This window comes from Pelodiscus sinensis, chromosome 3 (assembly GCF_052426305.1).
Source record: "Pelodiscus sinensis isolate ZL-2025 chromosome 3, ASM5242630v1, whole genome shotgun sequence".
Taxonomy (NCBI): domain Eukaryota; kingdom Metazoa; phylum Chordata; order Testudines; family Trionychidae; genus Pelodiscus; species Pelodiscus sinensis.
Genome location: NC_143054.1, coordinates 59832689 through 59851637, shown reverse-complemented (window position 1 = coordinate 59851637; position 18949 = coordinate 59832689). Strand labels below are relative to the sequence as shown.

At 37.4% G+C, this 18949-nt stretch overlaps 1 protein-coding gene across 7 annotated transcripts in view; it reads left to right on the top strand.

The window, feature by feature from the left end:
• Positions 1 to 18949, top strand: part of MYO6 (myosin VI) — a 163085-nt gene that overhangs the window by 62482 nt on the left and 81654 nt on the right. For all 7 annotated transcript variants that reach the window (XM_075923798.2, XM_075923797.2, XM_075923796.2 and 4 more), the window contains exons 6-12: positions 1429 to 1534; positions 4093 to 4148; positions 8219 to 8316; positions 9302 to 9466; positions 12744 to 12824; positions 15474 to 15654; positions 17751 to 17895. In XM_075923798.2, coding sequence (XP_075779913.1) covers positions 1429 to 1534; positions 4093 to 4148; positions 8219 to 8316; positions 9302 to 9466; positions 12744 to 12824; positions 15474 to 15654; positions 17751 to 17895 — 832 coding nt within the window. The remainder of the gene's footprint in view (positions 1 to 1428; positions 1535 to 4092; positions 4149 to 8218; positions 8317 to 9301; positions 9467 to 12743; positions 12825 to 15473; positions 15655 to 17750; positions 17896 to 18949) is intronic.

The window sequence follows — 18949 nt, the reverse complement described above, 5'->3', positions numbered from 1 at the left end:
TAAATGATTTAAAGAAAGAACATTAGTGATTTCCATATTAAAATGATATATTTGGTATAAAAGTAATATAGATTATAGAAGGTTGTTGAAAAAGACAACAAATATGAGTCATAATTGAATCAATTTGGTGTGCTGCTAACATTCAGAGTATGAAAACTATACACACTTTTTTGCTTTAATAAAACATTTCAGCAATGTTCGTCAAAGTCTCTTTTCAGGATCTGTATGGGTGTGGGGGAGAAGGGATTAATGTAACTTGTTGAAGTTTCCACGTGAAGTTGAAAATTTCCTAATAAAACACGTTTTATAGATATAAAATCAATCCTCCACTAGTTTGTAAATAAATAAACTTCAGAGTTCAGTTAGGTTTAGATATTAGCTCTGCATTTGTTCCCCTGTGGTACAGTAGCTGTGTGGGTCTATGCTCTGATGGTCTAGATGGGCCACAATTCAAGTATTTGCTCTACAGGAAATAGAGCAAACACTTCCCCAAAGCTGCTAGTTTATTCTATAATTTAGGTTCACCAAGCCAGTAACAAAAGAGCTTTGACAATATCACATCCATTTACAAGGAGCCGGAAACAATGCCCTTCTGGCATTCTAGCTCTTGGCTTCCATTGACAACCAAGTCTAATATAGTTAGGGGTTATTAAAATCTGATTCACCATATGCGAGCTTTGTCAATGTCAAAGTCAAAGTTTTTCCAAGTATTTTCCAGGGTATTCCGAATAATTACTTGGAAGCTCTTCATCACACAACTTATGCTTTCCCTGTTCACTCTTTAAATAGACCAGAGCTGGCCTGAGGTTTCGCCTTTTATAGCTCCTCTAGCAGGTTTACAAGCTTTTTCACTGAAACTGTCACAGCGGGGCTTTCCTCCAAAGAAGCATAGATCATACAGATAGTATGTGAACTCTAGTTTTGAAGCTTATTTTCTATTCCCTATGCATACACAGGTTAACTAGTTACACTCATTCATGTGTGGCAATTAGCTGATCCTTCATTAGAACATAAATAGTACACGGACAAATTACCTTAGTATTTGCCCTTGATTTCTATTAGTATAAATTAATGAATTTATGATTGCTAGTGTAGTAAACATCTCTGAAATTCACATGTGAGTGAATTGTCTGCATACAAAGCCTCTTTGCAAGTTGTTATCGGTCATACATAGGTTGACTGGTCTGCAATCACAGCCTCTTTGAAGATGCAAGATCATTAAAGGCTTCGTTCTTTGAGGGTGGGCCACTGTAATGTAACATAAGGAGGTAACAGAAATGGACTTTCACAGGATATAAAGCAGAAATTTTGATTTTTTTTCTCAAAGGAATTAAATTAGGTGTCATGTACATCATAACTTATTTCTGATTTGAGCAGAAGGATAGGAGAGTAACATAATTGTTTTCTTTAATGTAATTTTTGTTGTAGCCGATAAAGCATTTCGTGACATGAAGGTTCTCAAGATGAGTCAGTCCATCATCGTTTCTGGAGAATCAGGAGCTGGCAAGACAGAAAATACAAAATTTGTTCTGAGGTTTGTATGCATGTCACTACATTATTCAATGGGATACATTAGTTTATTATATACAGAGGTAAATCTGAAAGTCACTTGCAGTGTTGTTAATGTGTATTCTAGGCATGACCAAGCAAGGCAGCTGAATGGTCCCCAATCTCAGTTGAGATATAAATCTGTGATAGATAATCCACAGTTTTACTGCCCTCCCACCAAATGGGGTTCTTATAAAAACAAATTATTTTATAGCTAAATATCATACTGAAAGCTTCAGTTCAGGATTGTTTTGGGGTGAAATATTAATTTTCCTACTGAAGATGAAAGTTACATCATTTGGTGACCCTTCTGCATCTTAGTTTTTTCCTGTACTTCTGCCATAAAATTTACTAAAAAAATTCATGCCAAAACTGTAGCCTTAGTGATGAAATATGGAAACAACAGATCTCTCAAATAACCTTCACTCTACATAGTAACAGAATGTTAACTATTATGTTTTGGGCATTTTAGTACTTGTGGGTCAAATGAGATGAAGCTGAGTTTTACACAACCCTGAGGAAGGAGAAAATTTGTTCCTTTTGGTTACTGAGGACAGGACAAGGAGTAATGGGCTTAAAGTGCAGCAGGGGAGGTTTAGATTAGACATTAGGAAAAAATTCCTAACTGTCAGGGTGGTCAAATATTGGAATAAATTGCCAAGGGAAGTGGTGGAATCTCCCTCTCTGGAGATATTTAAGAACAGGTTAGATAGACATCTGTCAGGGATGGTGTAGACGGAGCTTGGTCCTGCCTTGAGGGCGGGGGGCTGGACTCTATGACCTCTCGAGGTCCCTTCCAGTCCTATTATTCTATGATTCTATGACTTTTTTTTTTCTACTTTTACCTTAATGGTTTCAATGTAGGGCAAAATAATGGTTTATGCTCTAATTGTGCATTTCTATACTTCACTATGCTTGTATTTCTTTTCTGTTTAACCTTAACTATGAATTTCCTTGGTGTTTAACTCTTGGTCTAGGGTAAAAATTATCTTAAAAAATCTTAAAAATACTGATGTGTGCTTACCTTTAGCCACAGCATAACATAGGGTTTTATTGGAAATTTCGTTTTTTGTTTTGTTTTTGGAAAGGGATTATTTTTTAAACTTCGTATATGAGCACAAAACAAGAGAACACTGTGATATTGCTGATTTGAGGTTGCATAGTATCAGCTTTAACTCCTTTTTTTTATTTTGTCTTAATATATGACTATATTCACTTCTAAGCCCTGCCATCTTTATGCCGTGCTGGAATAGCACAACTAGATGATACTGCTCGGTGAAGCTGACTTTATCAGCTCATTTGCTTTGCCAGAGCACTGCAATGCAGTGTGAGACATTCTCACTTTGTCTCTTCCTCCAGTCCTCCACATTCCCTTGTGTCCCCTAAATTCCTCCTCCCTCTTGCATCCCACATTTCATTGCATGCAGATGCTCCAGTTTTCCTTCCCTTCTGAACTTGAGAAAAGATGACAACTGCCCCAAATCATCTCCTTCTCACTGCTAATCTCTGCATTTTAGGGGGCCATTGGCTAGCCTAAGGACCTTTTGGCTTCACTCTTATAGGAAGCAATGAGATGTGGATGACATTTTGAAAGAGGGCATCTTAACTGAGGGCAGCCTGTGGCCTTGCTTCCATTGAGAACAATAGGAGATGGCAACTGTATTGAAAGAGATCTTTGTGGAATTTTCTGAAACAGAATATTCTTTTGGTAAAAGAGCAACCTTGTTATGACACATATTGAGGAAATTACTATTACTCATTTAAAAACATTCTTCAAATGTAGCCAGTGCATACAACATTTCAGTGGGTTTTAACTATGTGGAATATTTGAAGGGTCTGCATTGTGTTTTGTTGCTGAAAAGTAACTGGTACAAATAAGTCTAATGGTGAAGGCAGAATTTCTCAAAGGATCCATTTCTAAATTTAATGTTAACCTGAAAATCTAATGGATTTACTTGATAATTTTCACCAAGTGTAAGCTGTGTTTAATCTAAGAAGCTTTGGAGTGCAGGCTGTATTTTTCATGTAACAATAGTCATTTTCAATTCCTTCTGTGGGGCGAAATTGAACTTTAATTATGGAGCTGCAATTTGCTTCTCCAGAATCCATACACAGAATTTTTTGTACAGGCTGCTAAAAAGTATGTGCGTGAACAACCTTTAATTCTTGATGTATGAATGAAAAGTGCTATATAAAAGATAAATACCTGCAGATGGCACAATAATACATTAGTTAAACTGACTTAAAAAGGGCACTTCTGCAAATGTTGATATACATATTCTGCTATGAAAAGATTATAAAAATTAAGTCAGAAATACCAGAAACCACAACTAATATTAGCAAAAATAAGTATTTTCCTCTTCCAAAAGGGTTTTAATTTACATGCACATGCATGCAGAATTTGTAAAGTAATCTTTACCTTAAAATGTTCAGATATGTTCTCTATATATAAATGGCCAGCATGTAATGCAGACATTAAGAATTTCCTCAATTAGACTGAGGCAGTAAAATAGAGATGGACATTGTTTTTCTTCTTTTTTACAGGTATTTGACTGAATCCTATGGTACTGGTCAAGATATTGATGATAGAATAGTAGAAGGTACTGTAGCTTATTAAACTGAACAAAGGTCAGATTTAAAATGTTCAACAACAAAATCTAGAATTAAAATGTCATTCAAACAACTTGCATATAAAAGGTCAATGGTCTTCTCCAATCAGTCTAATTTGCAAAGATATTTGATTGGGATTTGCTTATCTTTTATTTAGAGTAGCTATTGAGCCACATGCTGATGATTTTTTCTTTGAGATGGGCCTTGGTCCTGAGATTGCATAAGCTAGTGGGTGGCATGAAACTTATGGGATCTTACTTGGTATGCGTGAGGGCAGTTATTAGCCCATCATTGACAACAGTGGCTTTAGTGGAATGAGGTTTGGTTTTTTTTTGTCAATTGGATGAAATGTACAAGCAATTTTCAAGAATAAGGTTTCTCCCATTATTTTTTGTTGTGTTAATTTGTATAGGTCATAAAGCAGCTCATCCTGAATACTACTTCCATGTTCTCTTTATTGTATTTAAGTTTGTCGTGTTAATAAGTTATAAGACCAGAAGGAACCATTGTGATCCATCTAGTCTACATAATACAGGCCACAGGACTTCTCTGAAGTAGAAAAATATCTAGTCTTTCTTTAAAACTTTCTAATCAAGGAGAATCTTCAGCAACCCTTATTAAGTTGTTCCAATGGTTAATAATTCTCATTGTTAAAAATATGCACTGTATTTCTAGTCTGTTTGTCTAGCTTTAGCTTTCAGCCATTAGACCCTCTTCAGAGAAATAGAGCAGGCTTTCATTTTTAACATAGTTATGGTATAATAAGCATGATGTTGCTTAATTACAGCTGGGTATAAAAACAACCAAGTCCACGTTATGTGCCGTGGGATCTCAGAAAGTGACTGACAGTCGGACATAATACCTGAAGCTGCATTCCATAATGTTGATGGGTACCTGTAGGTATTCTTGGAAAAAGCTGTGAAATAATTGTGCTATCTACAATGGCATCGATTGCACGTTTGAAGCAATTTTTAACTAATTTTAAACACTTTCTTAACAAGCATGCTCACAATGGCTGTATTGTTAGGAGAATCTGTAACTGATCTGAAAGACCTCTTATCCCTCTTTTTTATTCAGTAATACATATTTCTGAGGTGGGAGGTATTATTTAAACAATTTTTAACAGTTCTTCAATAAGTATTCATTATTAACATAGCAGCATTAAAGCCCAGATTTTCAAAGCTCATAAACTTGAAATACTTCTTGGCTGCGTCTAGACTGGCAAGTTTTTCCACATGCTTTTGCGGAAAAACTTGCCAGCTGTCTACACTGGCCGCTTGAATTTCCGCAAGAACACTGACTATCTCATGTAAGATTGTCAGTGTTCTTGCGGAAATGCTATGCTGCTCCCATTCGGGCAAAAGCCCTCTTGTGCAAATGCTTTTGCGCAAGAGGGCCAGTGTAGACAACACGGTATTGTTTTGTGCAAAAAAGCCCCAATGGTGAAAATGGCGATGGGGCTTTCTTGCGCAAAACCGTGTCTAGATTGGCGTGGACACTTTTCCGCAAATGCTTTTAACGGAAAAACTTTTCTGTTAAAAGCATTTGCGGAAAATCATGCCAGTCTAGACGTAGCCCTTTTGTTTATAGCAGCTGTTAAGAAAACCATATTAAGAAGTTTAACCATCAGGTTGTAACACTGAATAACAACAACAAAATCCAAGGGAAGGCTGACACTTTATCACCCTTAACTTATGCCACCATTGTGGGTTTCCTATTGTAACCTTTAGCATCAGAGTTGTGTATTATTTTCAGTAGGCTTTAAATCTGGGGAACAATTCCCACGTAATTTCTTAGTTTTAATGGAGTTCAGTTTTAAGATCAAGGCATGTGTCACAGTTCATGGCAACTGCACCTGTATTTTTTCTCAGTGGTCCAGCAAGGGCACCCAGGCTTCCATCTCTCCTGCAATTGCCTTTTTGAGGGGAGAACCATATCTTGCCCCTCCTGACTGGGGAATTTCTACATTGCATTGTTTCGTCTTCACTGTGGTGTTCCCTTCACCAGGGAGTGGCTGCCAAGTCACTCCTCCTTGCTTTTGCCTCAGAGACTGATAAGAGTGATTGTCAACAATTATAAGTTACTACACAGTTCTTTCTATGCAAGCCTATTTTATTCTTAAAATAAAAGTGTTGTGGTCGTAAATTAATTGCAATTTCAGCTTTGAACAATCGCATAATCTTTGAGGGACTCAGTAGGACCAGTCCTTCCAAACCTACAGTAAGGATTAGGGCCCTCTGTTGGTCAGGAAGAAGGCCCGGAGCCAGTTTAATACTATGCTGCTTACCCCTAAATCCTTTCCTTTGACCCTAGAGAATTCAGTTTGAACTTGTATATGCAGACCTCTGAGGGTGGCTTCAAAAGGCTGATCAGTTACATTAGCGTCCTCTTCCTGCTAGAAAAGGTACATTTATATAGCCATGGCCATCCCTAGGGATCCGGGGTTAGTGGCAACCCTTCCCCCAGTGTCTGAGTCACAGGGCCCAGAGCAACCACACACCCCTGCTGCATGCCCCATCCTGCCCCTCTCACACTCGTCCCCTTCCCCCAAGCCCTGCTCATGCTCTGCCCATGTCCCAACCTTGTGTCACCCTTTGCCTCCTCCCCAGCAATGCAAACTGGGGAGATTACAGGGCCTTGCATGGGGTGCTCCCTCCCCGCACTTACTGAGGTGGCAGAACGCAGTGCAGCCAGGCAACCTGCTCTTCTCCCCTCTCCCAGCCCACCGCACAGCGCTTCTTCATGGCAGTGGGAAGTGGAGCGCTTCAGGGGTGGGGTCCTCTACTTCCCCCTTCTGTGACAAAGCAGAGTAGAGTGGGCCTGGGTAAATTGGATGAGCTGAGAGGAGCAGGCTGTTAGGCTGCTCTGGCGCCTACTGCTGTTGAGTGCGGGAGGGCAAGCCTTGCTTCTGCCATCATGTGCCAGGCCCCTATAATTCCCCAGGTCCCTGCGTTCTATAAGACAGTTGAGGACGGAGTCCAAAAGTGCAGGTTCCAAATAGTACTGTGGATGGAAGGGCTCTGCATACAGCATGAATGAGAACCTACATACATAACCCCAACAGTATATACACAATTGTGTTTTAAAACAATATACTCCAAAGTTATCAACTCTAATTCAGTTATCCTTAAATTTATTCTGTGAACTTTATCTCAACTCCATAAGGTTTGCTCAGGAAAATGTCAGTCTGTAACTGTAGGTTGTCAGCAGTTACTTGGAAATAATTTTCTATGGTTTCCCCTAGACAAAATGTGTCAACAGATTTGCTAAGCCTGTTACTACTGCCTTTTCTAGCTAGCAGAATTATGTTTTTCAGAAGCACTGTGCTGCACAGCTGGATACATTTTAAAACTCTGCTTAAACTATGCATGTTCAAATATGTATGCACTAAATTATTGTAATGCATTCTGGATGGAGCTATTTTTGAAGACTGTTTTGCAACTATAGCTACTGCAGAATGTGACCATCTGCTTGGTTGAGTGAGTGATAGGAGGCACATTTCAATTCTTCTCCAAAGTCACCATGCTTCCAGTGTGTGTGTGTGTGTGTGGGGGGGGGCATACGGGGTGTCAGTTTGAACTAGAAAGCCCTATGTGATTTGGGGTCCTTGCTTCTCAAGACATTACCTTTTTCAATTTTCACCATTTTGACAACAATTTTAAGTTATTGGGACAGTGGCTCGGTTTTCTTGGAAGCTCTTGGTTCCTTCCTTATTAATGTAACTCTGTGTAGCGTTTACCTCATATGTCATCATTCATGCTTATGACTAAGGAATAGATGGGAAAATTTGCATATTTGGGGCAATCCATTTGGAGCTCACTCTGTCCATCATATTTTATGTTTTGTTTATTTTTATCTTCTATCTGAATCATTTTCATTGATAGCTGAGATTCAGGAACTTTGCACCTGGGGTAGAATATTTAAAGTTTGTATTAAAAGTTGCTTCCACATATATCTAGCACAATTTGAAAAAATGCTGTTTTTCATGTTAATTTTATTTGTAAGGTGTGAGACTTATTCCGCTTTTAATCAAATTTTAAAATCTTTTATTTTGAAACAGCCAATCCACTTTTAGAAGCCTTTGGAAATGCAAAGACCGTTCGCAACAACAATAGCAGTCGATTTGGAAAATTTGTAGAAATCCACTTCAATGAAAAGGTGGGATTACTTTGTAGTTAAGTATTCAGTGGTGGACTTTGATGGCATAGATTTTTTTTTTTTTTTTTTTTGGTGGCTGCCGCCCTGTGAAAATGTAATCACTGTTCATTATGAGTCTGAGTTGATTCATACAGAGCAGTATTTCTCAAAGCCTGGTCAGGTGGACCCTGATATCTTTCTGACATAGTTTAGTAAAGCAGCAAGTCAGTCCTTGGTATCAAAAAGATTGAGAAACATGCTTCTTAGGTATGCTATGTTTTTTCCCAATTAAAATGTGAACCTCTTAACATTTTAAAGTGGCCGCAGATATGGCATTTAACTTTTGCCAGGGAACAGATGCACCATATCAGAAATAGGCTAAACAGAAGCAACTGTTAACATGCTTACCAGTCTCAAAGGAACAATTGTATTCTGTAGTTCTTGAAAAAGAGAACTGAAGCCACTTCTTGCCATGTAATTACTGGCAAACAGTGGGGCCAAACTGATAGGATATTATTTTAATCTACAAAAATGATACTGTCCTCTATTTAAAAATGTATTGTTAACAGATTATAACCAAGTTTTGGCACACAATTCTTCTGATATCGATGCAAAAGTAAATATTGCACATTACGTGCAGGTGTGTACATGCATGTGTACATTTGGGGATTTGTGTACCTAATGAAGAATAAATATATATTTTTTGCATCTGCATGAAAATTTGGACCCTCATGTATATTGCTGATATTTTGGGTCTTACTGATGCTATATTGTTGAAGTTAGTTTTTTGTGCCAAAAATGCCTGTAAATTGTATAGTTTAACTATAGTTATATTTTAATTTGTGTTTTAAATAGAATCTAAGGAAATGTTTTCATCTTTTGCCTGGGTGTATCTATCCTGAAGTACTTACAGTAAACATGCGACATGCCTGTTGATCAAAACAAGCAGATACATTTCAAAATGTTTGCATTTTTGGATAATTAAAAATAGTTTTCTTCCTCATAGAATTTGGTGGTTGGTGGATTCGTATCACATTATCTTTTGGAGAAATCCAGAATCTGTGTGCAAGGCAAAGAGGAGAGGAATTACCATATCTTTTACAGGCTTTGTGCAGGTGCTCCTGAAGATATTAGGCAAAAGCTGTATTTAACCTCTCCAGATAACTTTAGGGTGAGTTTGCGGCTACTGTTGTGTTTAAAAAGCAACTTTTTATCAGCATACGTGAACTTTTCAAACAAATATCAACAAGTCTTAATCATAAACTCTATTTGTTACTTGTAAAAGACCAGTTTGTGGTGCTCATCTTCTATTATGGTGTATTTATTTGATAGCCATTCATTAAAATCTACTTGATCTGGAGATAAGGCCATCTACCATTTTTTTTTCTGTTTAAAGGATTTCCCATACTTTATTTCTCCATGCCACTCATGTTGGGGATTTGTAGGGCCTTTACAAAAATCAGTTATTGCACATCTAGCTGTTAGTAGTGATTTTTATCATTGGATCCTGCCTTTGAACTACATGTTGAACCTCTTAAATTCGGGATTCTCTGGTCCGGCAACATCCGTGATCTGGCAGGCTCACAGATGTTGCTGGAATAGAGAGCTCTGTCACCTATGAATGTGAGCCAGCGAGGCAGTCCAGCAGAGGGGAGCCCCACCATCGAACTGGTGAGCCCTACCCTAGAGAGCCCTGACCAGACTGGGCAGCAGTGGGATCCAGCAAACCTCGTCACTGCGAGCCCTGTCCTGTTCCTGCAGCAGCAGGGCAACTGTGGAGTCCTGTCCTGTTCCAGCAGCAGTGGGGCAACCATAGAGTATGGTCTCTGGGAGGCTCTGGGCAGGCAGGGTCCAAGTGGGGCCACAGCAACTGGGGAGCTCCGACCCTGGAAAGCCCCAGCCGGCTGGCAGCAGCAGCATGCCAAACATATTTATTTTTATTTTTATGTATTTAAATATTTTTATCCCGCCTTTCTATTTAAAATATTCAAGGCGGCTTACAAGAACGAACAAAAAAAATACAAATATATATAAAAATTTATATATATTTATATATGTCCTGAGAGGGACATAACCAGCTAAAGACATATAGAGAGGAGGAACACACACATACAGACTCAAACATTAATAAAAGCACGAATAAAAAGCGTGGCTTTAGCCTATAGCAGCAGGGCTGGAGCCCAGTGACAGTGGGGCTGGAGCGGAGCCAGCTGTAGGGAGAGGCAGTATCCTGGGAAGTGGGTGGCAGGGAAACTCCCCTGCTCTGGCAAATTCCCTCATTCAGGACTGGTCTGGTCCAAGAAGGTCCAACCTGTATAAGCTCAAAGAATCATCTGTGGTTTCTTTGGGTAACCTAACTTCAGTTGCCTTGAAAATTATACTGACTTTCCTCCAAAATACTATTTTAGGGAATTGCCATATATATGCTGGCAGATCCACAAATAGCATCCTTTCTCTCCCCCTGTATCCTCACCCCTTTGGTTCCAGCTCCCCTTCCTGTATATTCTCATTTCCCTTTTAGTTTCCCACTAGGCTTACCCACTAATCTTCTCTTCTCCACTCTGATCTCCTTCCACCAACATAAATCTAGGTTCCACCTCACTTGAACCATGTCTCTTCTGTCACCCCCCTCTCTCCACCTCCCATCTTCATTCCAGTTACCATCTTTGTCCCTTTCATACCATCTAACCTTCCACCAATAATCCTCCTCTCCTTCTCTTTCAAACACTGGATAGCCTGGTCCATTTCTAAAAAGATTTTAGCTATCCATGACCTCTTCATATCTTACCCTTTCAGTTCCTGGCTCTCACGGAGATCTGGATCTGTTTGTGACACTGCCTCTACAGCTGCCATTTCTGCCAAAAATATCTTTTCAGCACTGGATCAGATTACAGTACGGTGTTGGGCTTTGCTCCCATTCCTGTTGATTCCTGTCCATACTTTCTCCTAGTTTGAACCACACTGCATCAGTTTCTCCTTCCATTCATGGTTCTGTCATTTACTGTCGGCATTCTTTTCTGATTGTGATTCCTGGCTTTCTCTGCCTCTCTTTATCTCCCATGTTCACCTGCTGTAACCTCTAAGTTTCCATGTTGTTGACCCATTCAACTCCAGCTTCACACTTCCCTCACCAACTGATCTCTTCCTAGCTGAAGCTCAGAACAAATGCTCCAGCTTCATCCTTGATCTGTCAGCTTGCCTTCAACACCACTTACCATCTTCTTTTTGAAACCTTGTTCTCCTTTCGTTTCTTTAACTTTGTCCTTTCCAGGTTCTCCTCCTATCTCTCCAAATGACTCAATAGCATGTCCTTTGGAAGATCCTCCTCATCCCCTCTCCAGCTTTCAGTGTGGTTTCCATAAGGCTCTGTCCTTGGTTCTCATCTCTTCCCTACATTCATTGTTATCTCTGTGTAATTTCATCTGCAAACAGCTATAAACAAGTTTTCCCTTATCTGGAGCTTCAGTTCCCTTATTTTTTTTTGAAAAGAACAACAAATGGTCTGGTGGCACTTCATAGACTAAAAAAACATATAGAGCTTTTGTTAGTCTATAAAGTGCTACCAGACCATTTGTTGTTTTTTTCCTGTAACAGACTAACTTGGCTGCCCCCTGAAGCTCTTATTTTTTGAAGCAGCTCTTTATGAAGTTACCTGTTGCATCTTCATAACGTTTTGATTTTTAAAATGGGGCATAAATTCTTGTTTTCCTCCAACAACAGGTGTTTTTTTGGTGTGAAATTTCACAGTGGTCAGACATGTCTCATTAGTATCAACTTTTGTTTTGCTGTTATGTTTGGTGTGGAGATAAATTTAAAGAGACTTCAGATATGTATTATACAAACTGAATTTATAAGAGAATAAACTAGACTTGACTTGATGTGTTCTACGGGAGTAGTTAATATCTCAGAATGTACTTTGGTGCTGAAAAGTTATAATAGTGAAATTGAGAGCACCCTTTCTTAGAAGTAGCACCTTTTCTTTTGTTTTTTGCTTGACAGGTTTTATACAGGTTGATTTAATTAATCATTATCTTACTAAGTACTAATTGCTGCAGCTAATTTTATGAATTGTATATATTCCTTGTTAGTCATAAATATATTCTTTGTAATAGCGGTGTGTCTGATTTAATGGTCTTTCTTTCCACTTTGCTTATAAGAAGTACTTTTGCTGGAATTAAATTACTTTAAAATCAGAACTTTGTTCTCATATTTCAGTTCTGTGATCTCATTGTATAAATAAGATCTCGTTTAACTTTTCAAGGCTATAATACTGAATGTCTCTGATAGTGTGCGATTGGTGTCAAACATTGAAGATAGGCTATGTAATACACTTCTTGGATAGTATGATAAACTAGTAATTGAATTTCAGCACTAGATTATGAACTAATTTTATTCTTGCTTTTTAATTTTACTTATAATGTGACATGATTTTCCCTCTTCCGTTATAGTATTTAAACCGTGGCTGCACTAGATACTTTGCTACTAAAGACACAGACAAGCAAATTTTGCAGAATCGCAAAAGTCCTGAGGTATGGTGTATTTTCCACATTTGTAGTTACTTCAATTTACTGTCTTATGTGGATAATGTTAAAAATGTAGATCTCACTTGTTTAGAATAAAATTAAATGTTTCTTTTTTCACCTACTGAAATGTAAACTGTCAAGGTTAGCATATTTAAAGGGCTAGTTTTTTTTAATCATTGTTAATATTTTATTATCAGGTTCAATATGGGACTTTAAAAGCAAAAATTTATAAGCTAAATTGTAACCTATTTTTTTTTTAATTCCTTTTTTTCTGTTTTATCACACTATATTGTCACACTCGCCAGCCGCTTGGTTTGGCACGCTGCACGTGCAGAGACTGGTCTGCGCATGCGCTGATTGCACTGCGGCGCCGTGCCGGGCTAAAATCTACTCGCCACGGGCGAGTAGATTGCCCTAATTGTCGAGCCTTGATAACACCTGTATTTGTCTTAATGGCTCAGCAGATCTTGAATGGTGACAAAACAAATGCCTTGTACAGAATGCTATCTTAAATTCTCATTTCTCTTAGTGGTATTTTGCAGAACAATGTTTGTTTACTGCTTTCAAGTTTTTGACCGCCTTTTTTGCATTGTTTTTGTTAATAGCTGGTTATGGTAGTTTTATCCAGAGAATTATTTGTAATTACTGTAAAATTAATTACATTGTTCTGAGCTAGATGCAGAAATAGAGAAACAGAAAATGCAAGTAAAGCCTGCATTTGAGATTGAGTTCTCTTTTTATTAAATAATTTATTTCATGGTAGTTACCTAGTTAGGAATGTGATTGGGACACTGAAAAGCCATGATCTCACTGGTTGGTTAGGCCTTTTGAGTGGTGTCATAGTCACTTTTACTAATTCTTTAAGCACAATTATAACTTCATCACCAAGAAGAGCATGTTCTTTTCACCACACTCTTTTCTCAGCGGTTTTCTCTTATTCTCCTATTAGGAATGATTTTCTGTAGTGGAGCAATGTATTTCAGAGTAGAATTTGAAATTTCACATCTGCTCCCACAAACCCCCCTCACAAAAATCCCCTAATTAAATTGTAACTGTAATTTAAATATCTGGATCTGATGTTCAAATTATAGTAAGCCTCTTCAGGTAGTTCAACAAGGCTATTGCAGAACTTCTCAGGTTGCTCACTGTCCTTGACCTTCGGTTGAATGCCTGAATGTGCATCCCACACATGTATTAACAGCCTATTAATGTGCACCTTGGAGTGTTTTATTGCTAATTTCTGAGGGGACAGGGAGCATTAAATTTTGATTTTCTAGCACCAGGCTGTCAGGCATCCTCATGAATGTCTTATTTGGCAGATAATTAAGCCAGTTGGAGAAAATATTTAATTATTCGTTATGAGTGCTGCAGAGCAATAGAAATACTGTTAGTTGGTGGATGCTTTTTTTTAATACCAAAGTTCAGTTTAAAACAATTGTTAAAAAGTCTAAATTAAAATTTACTTAAAAGGAAGAGGTGATATTGAAAAAATAATACATTACATGTTATGCCCTAGTCTTTAAAGAACTACATTTCTTTGGGATTAGATAACAAACTGTTTACTGAGGAGTAATAGAAAAAGTCAAGTTTTCATAGTACACTAGAATCTCAAGTCTATCTGTCTAACTGGAAACTATTGTATTGTCCAGTTCTTCTTAGGCAGGATATGGTCTTTGCTCTGTCACGTGTTAAAATTGTTTATGCTATATATATTTTAATAGAAATAGCTGAATAGTGAAATAATGTTTAAATTATTTTTCTTTTCCTTATCAGGAAGATGAGGTGATCATTTTACATAATTAGATCATTTAGTTGAATTTTTGTGTGTGTTTTAAATGCTGTTTGATGTGAATCTTTCAGATGCATGCACTATTTTACTCTGATATGACAATAGTGTTTTCACATACAGACTATTATGTGGACTCTTATTTAAAGTTTAAAACATTTCAAAACGTAATTCTAAAATTGAAAATTGCATGCAGTACTACATCCTTAATTTAGACTTTTGGCTAAATACTGTTGTTTACTGTCTGCTACCTTGGACTAATGCAGATATGTGGCATTCTGGTATATTGGAGACTAGTCAAGACAACAGTAAAATATGAATATAATTTTCAGTGATGCATGTTTTTAAATCTTTAAAACACTGCAGATAAATATACTTTTCTGAACAGGAAATGCAAGCAAGTATATTTTTGTCAACCACGCAATGAAAGTCTTCCAGTCATCTCAACTTCTGAATCATCCTGTAGCCCCCTCTTCTTCTTTCTGCAAGTGTCATCCAATATCAACATTGTGATTAGTACCTCAAACTCTCTTTCTTCATCAAAGCTTAGAAATCCTCCCTGGTTCATATACTGAACCTTTCTCAACTTTTTGCCATCTCCCATGCTATCAGCCAGTGAACCATTTCTGTTTTCCTGTTTCTCCTTCCCTAGCTGTCAAATTCTCCTATTCTGTAAGAAACTTGAGAGTCAAGTATAAATCTGGACCCTTGAAAGGAAGTCATAGTATTTTTAAGCATGTATACATAGTAACAGCTCTAATCCTTTTCTTTGGTTTATAGTTTTGTTTTTGCATGTTTTGTGCTGCTTGTTCATAAGCTGAATTTAATCATTTGATTAAATTGTCTGCTTTTCTTGCTCTTTTTAATAGTACCTAAAAGCAGGTTCCCTGAAGGATCCGCTACTAGATGACCACGGAGACTTCAACAGAATGTGCACAGCAATGAAAAAGATTGGCTTGGATGATGCAGAGAAACTTGATCTGTTCAGAGTAGTAGCTGGTGTCCTTCACCTTGGAAATATTGATTTTGAGGAAGCTGGGAGTACTTCAGGTTAGATGAATTTTTTTAATTATGATAGTCTAAAAGTGTATGAGCTTTTTGACTGGATGACTGAGGTGAACTGCACACTGCATTCTGAAGCAAATCCTGTTCAATATCTGTTCCATAGCCACGATGAATCTGGCTCTGCATTATCAACCTCTTCTTTTGAAGTACAGTTTTCTAATTTTATCAAAAAATTTACAAACATAGTTAGTCCCCATGAAAATGTTTCTAGAAAATTTCCTGGAAAGTTTTTGATACAAGTCAGAAAAGGTATTTTTGCACTGCTGTATTTTGAAAATTTACCTGTCAAGCAATTTTTTAAAAATTCCTAGCTTGATTTTTACTCCTATCACCACCATTTCTTATCTTAGGGACCTGGTTATTTACTTTGATATGGAGAAATAACTTCCTTTTTAGTAATTTTAGGGTGAAGAAAGTAAGAGTGCATTAAAAAGATACATAATAATCATCTTTATAGTCTTAAAATTGGTAGGAAAGAGAGTACATAGAGTCCAATCAGCAGAGATATAAATTGATAGTATAGGAAGGCTGGGAAGTGGAAGTTAGGAACAACTGTGAAACTGGTAATCTTACTGTGATACTTACGAGATTTTTGTTAGGTTCTGTTTATCATTTTTTGGTATCCTTCTTGTTTTTCAATTTAGTTATTGCTGTTCTGTTTTTGGACGGGACTTCAGAGAACCCCAATCTTGACACGCATTGAATTTGTCCATGATAGAAAAATGCTTTGTAAGGCACGATTAACTGATAAGCCTGGGTTTATTAATTAATTCTATTGATTCCCCACGTGTATCAGCTGCTGAAGAAGCCACTTCTCCCTTGCTGCCTCCCATAGAGGGGTAGGGGCAGGCAGGAGCTAGTGGTCAGGGGAGCTAGCTTAAGAGGCAGCAGATAGAGACAACAGTGCGAGGGAGGAGGGGGAAGAAGAGGCTGCCATAGAGCAGCTTCTGTCCATGGCAGGCCCATGCTCCTTGCAGACGGGGCTGATGCCGCCCCAAGCTGCTGCTTCTGTATCAGGGGGCTCCCCAGGAGTAGGACCAGGAGCACACTGGCTGCTGGCCTTGCCCCTTGGGGCTATTGGATAATTGTGTAACTGCAAAAAATTAATGTGGTTACATGATTATTAAATTAACTGCTATCTAATATTCTTTGTGCAGAATTGTGTATGTGTAAAGGTGTCAAGATAGGGTTATTTTAAAATTTCTTCCCTTACCTGCACAACCACATTCATATTTGAATGAGTGTATAGAGGAACGTTTAGAATTATATTTGGAGTACAAGTAAAGAGTAATGTTAGAGAAATTACTTCCTGATTCAGGCATAAATGGGGTGTGGAAAATATGAAAGAAGACAAGGCTGAGAGAGATAGGCATTGAGCTGGGTGTAGTAAGGGGCAGTTTGTTACTCCAAGGGAGTGTGGTAGAGAGGGGTGAAGAAAGGAGACAGATAGGGAGGAAGAATGAGTTGAAGAGGCCTGAAGACATGGAATATCTGAGTGGAGAAGATGGAGGAGAATCTAGAAGGGCAGTGTCATTTGTTTAAATTTACAGTTCACACTGTTTTCTAGAATAAAATCTTTGAGGTAAAAAATGTGAGTAAAATCCCATCTATTCTCCCTCTATGTACTCTCGTACAGTGTCTATCAGATTCGCTGAAACTTGCAGAAAGGTAGTCTAGCTTTGATGGACTGTATACATTAGTCTGGGGTAGGACTCCACTTTTGATATGCATTTATACAAAGACTTGATTTATAAAAGTTATGTTTAAAAGTGGCATTTCAGTTGAGACCAGTTTACTCCCAGGCATTACATTTACTCTCAAAACTATTAGGCATTTAAAGAATTCAAATATTTTGATGCCTGGCAATGAACAGTTAATGAATAGCTAAATAATATTATACTTATTGTTTATATTGCTCAAACATCTTGGAAATAGTGTGCAAATGCTAAATTGTCAATATTATAAAGGTGAACATTGAAGGGTCTGACAGTTATGAATTGATGCTTTTAAAAAAATATATAGACACTAATTGTTATCTCATCTGGTTTTGTTGTAACACCCTTTCTTAACTTGTTCATTAGGTGGATGTATTCTGAAGAACAAATCTAGTCAGTCTTTAGAATATTGTGCAGAATTGCTAGGTTTGGATCAGGATGATCTGCGTATCAGCTTAACCACGAGAGTCATGCTTACAACAGCAGGGGGCACCAAAGGAACAGTTATAAAGTAAGTTCAGATCACTGCACTATACAGCTCTAAATGCAAAAGTAGCCCATTTAAAAATAAATTGCAAAGGTGATTATTGATTTTTTTTTTTTTTGTTAACAGCTCTTCATTGTTGAACACACATCTGCTTGTCTGTAAATAGTTTCTAAAACATGGATTTTGATTCAGGATTTCTCAGTCTTTCTTATTGCTTTAATATGATAAATAGTACATTTTCTCTTACCAAAGTACTTGAAAACAGTAAATAAAATACCTACCACCCTGTGCATTTTTATTCTCTCATCCCCATCTTCAGCTATAGCAGGTGGATAGTATCCATGTAATAAAAATTGCAGTTATGAGCAAAAAAAGTAAATTGTTAGATAATTCAGCCTTTTGTTTATATGCTTCAGAAAGGGCCAGCCATGTAGGTGAATGCTTAACCACTTTTAAGTACAGTATAACCTGAATCAATATTAGGATGATAATGCTTACTTAAATACAGTGTCTTTAATAAAAAGTGGGCTGCACCTTTCAAGATGCAAATGAAGATGGAAGTGGGAAATATTATCTTGTACGTAATGGAGGTTGTACTGATTGTTTGTGGTAATTGTTTCAGTAGTTAGATTTTACTAAATGATATAAAATGTACCTGTTAAAAATAAATAGTATTTAGTAGTTCTTTTTATTATATAGATTTTTATTAAATATTTAAATAACTTGAGATGTAAAATATTACTCATTGCTATTATATTTTTTTCTATTTTGTGGCACTAAACATTGGAATAGTTTCAAAAATAGAATAAGTGGTATATACCTATGCAAAATAGCAAATGATTTGGGAACATGAGCAATAATTTGGTTTAACTTTGGGACATCACACTATGGTCTTTTATTTTACATTTATTTTATATCACACTTATGAAGTGAAAAGATCTTAAAGTACTTGGAGTCACTGGATTTTTCTGGTTCTACTTTGAACTTTAGGGATCTAGTGCAGTTGCGCACCACAACATGAATATAGGCAAGTCTGTTGTTTGAACTGCTGTAGAGAATTTTTTGTAAATGAGGTAAA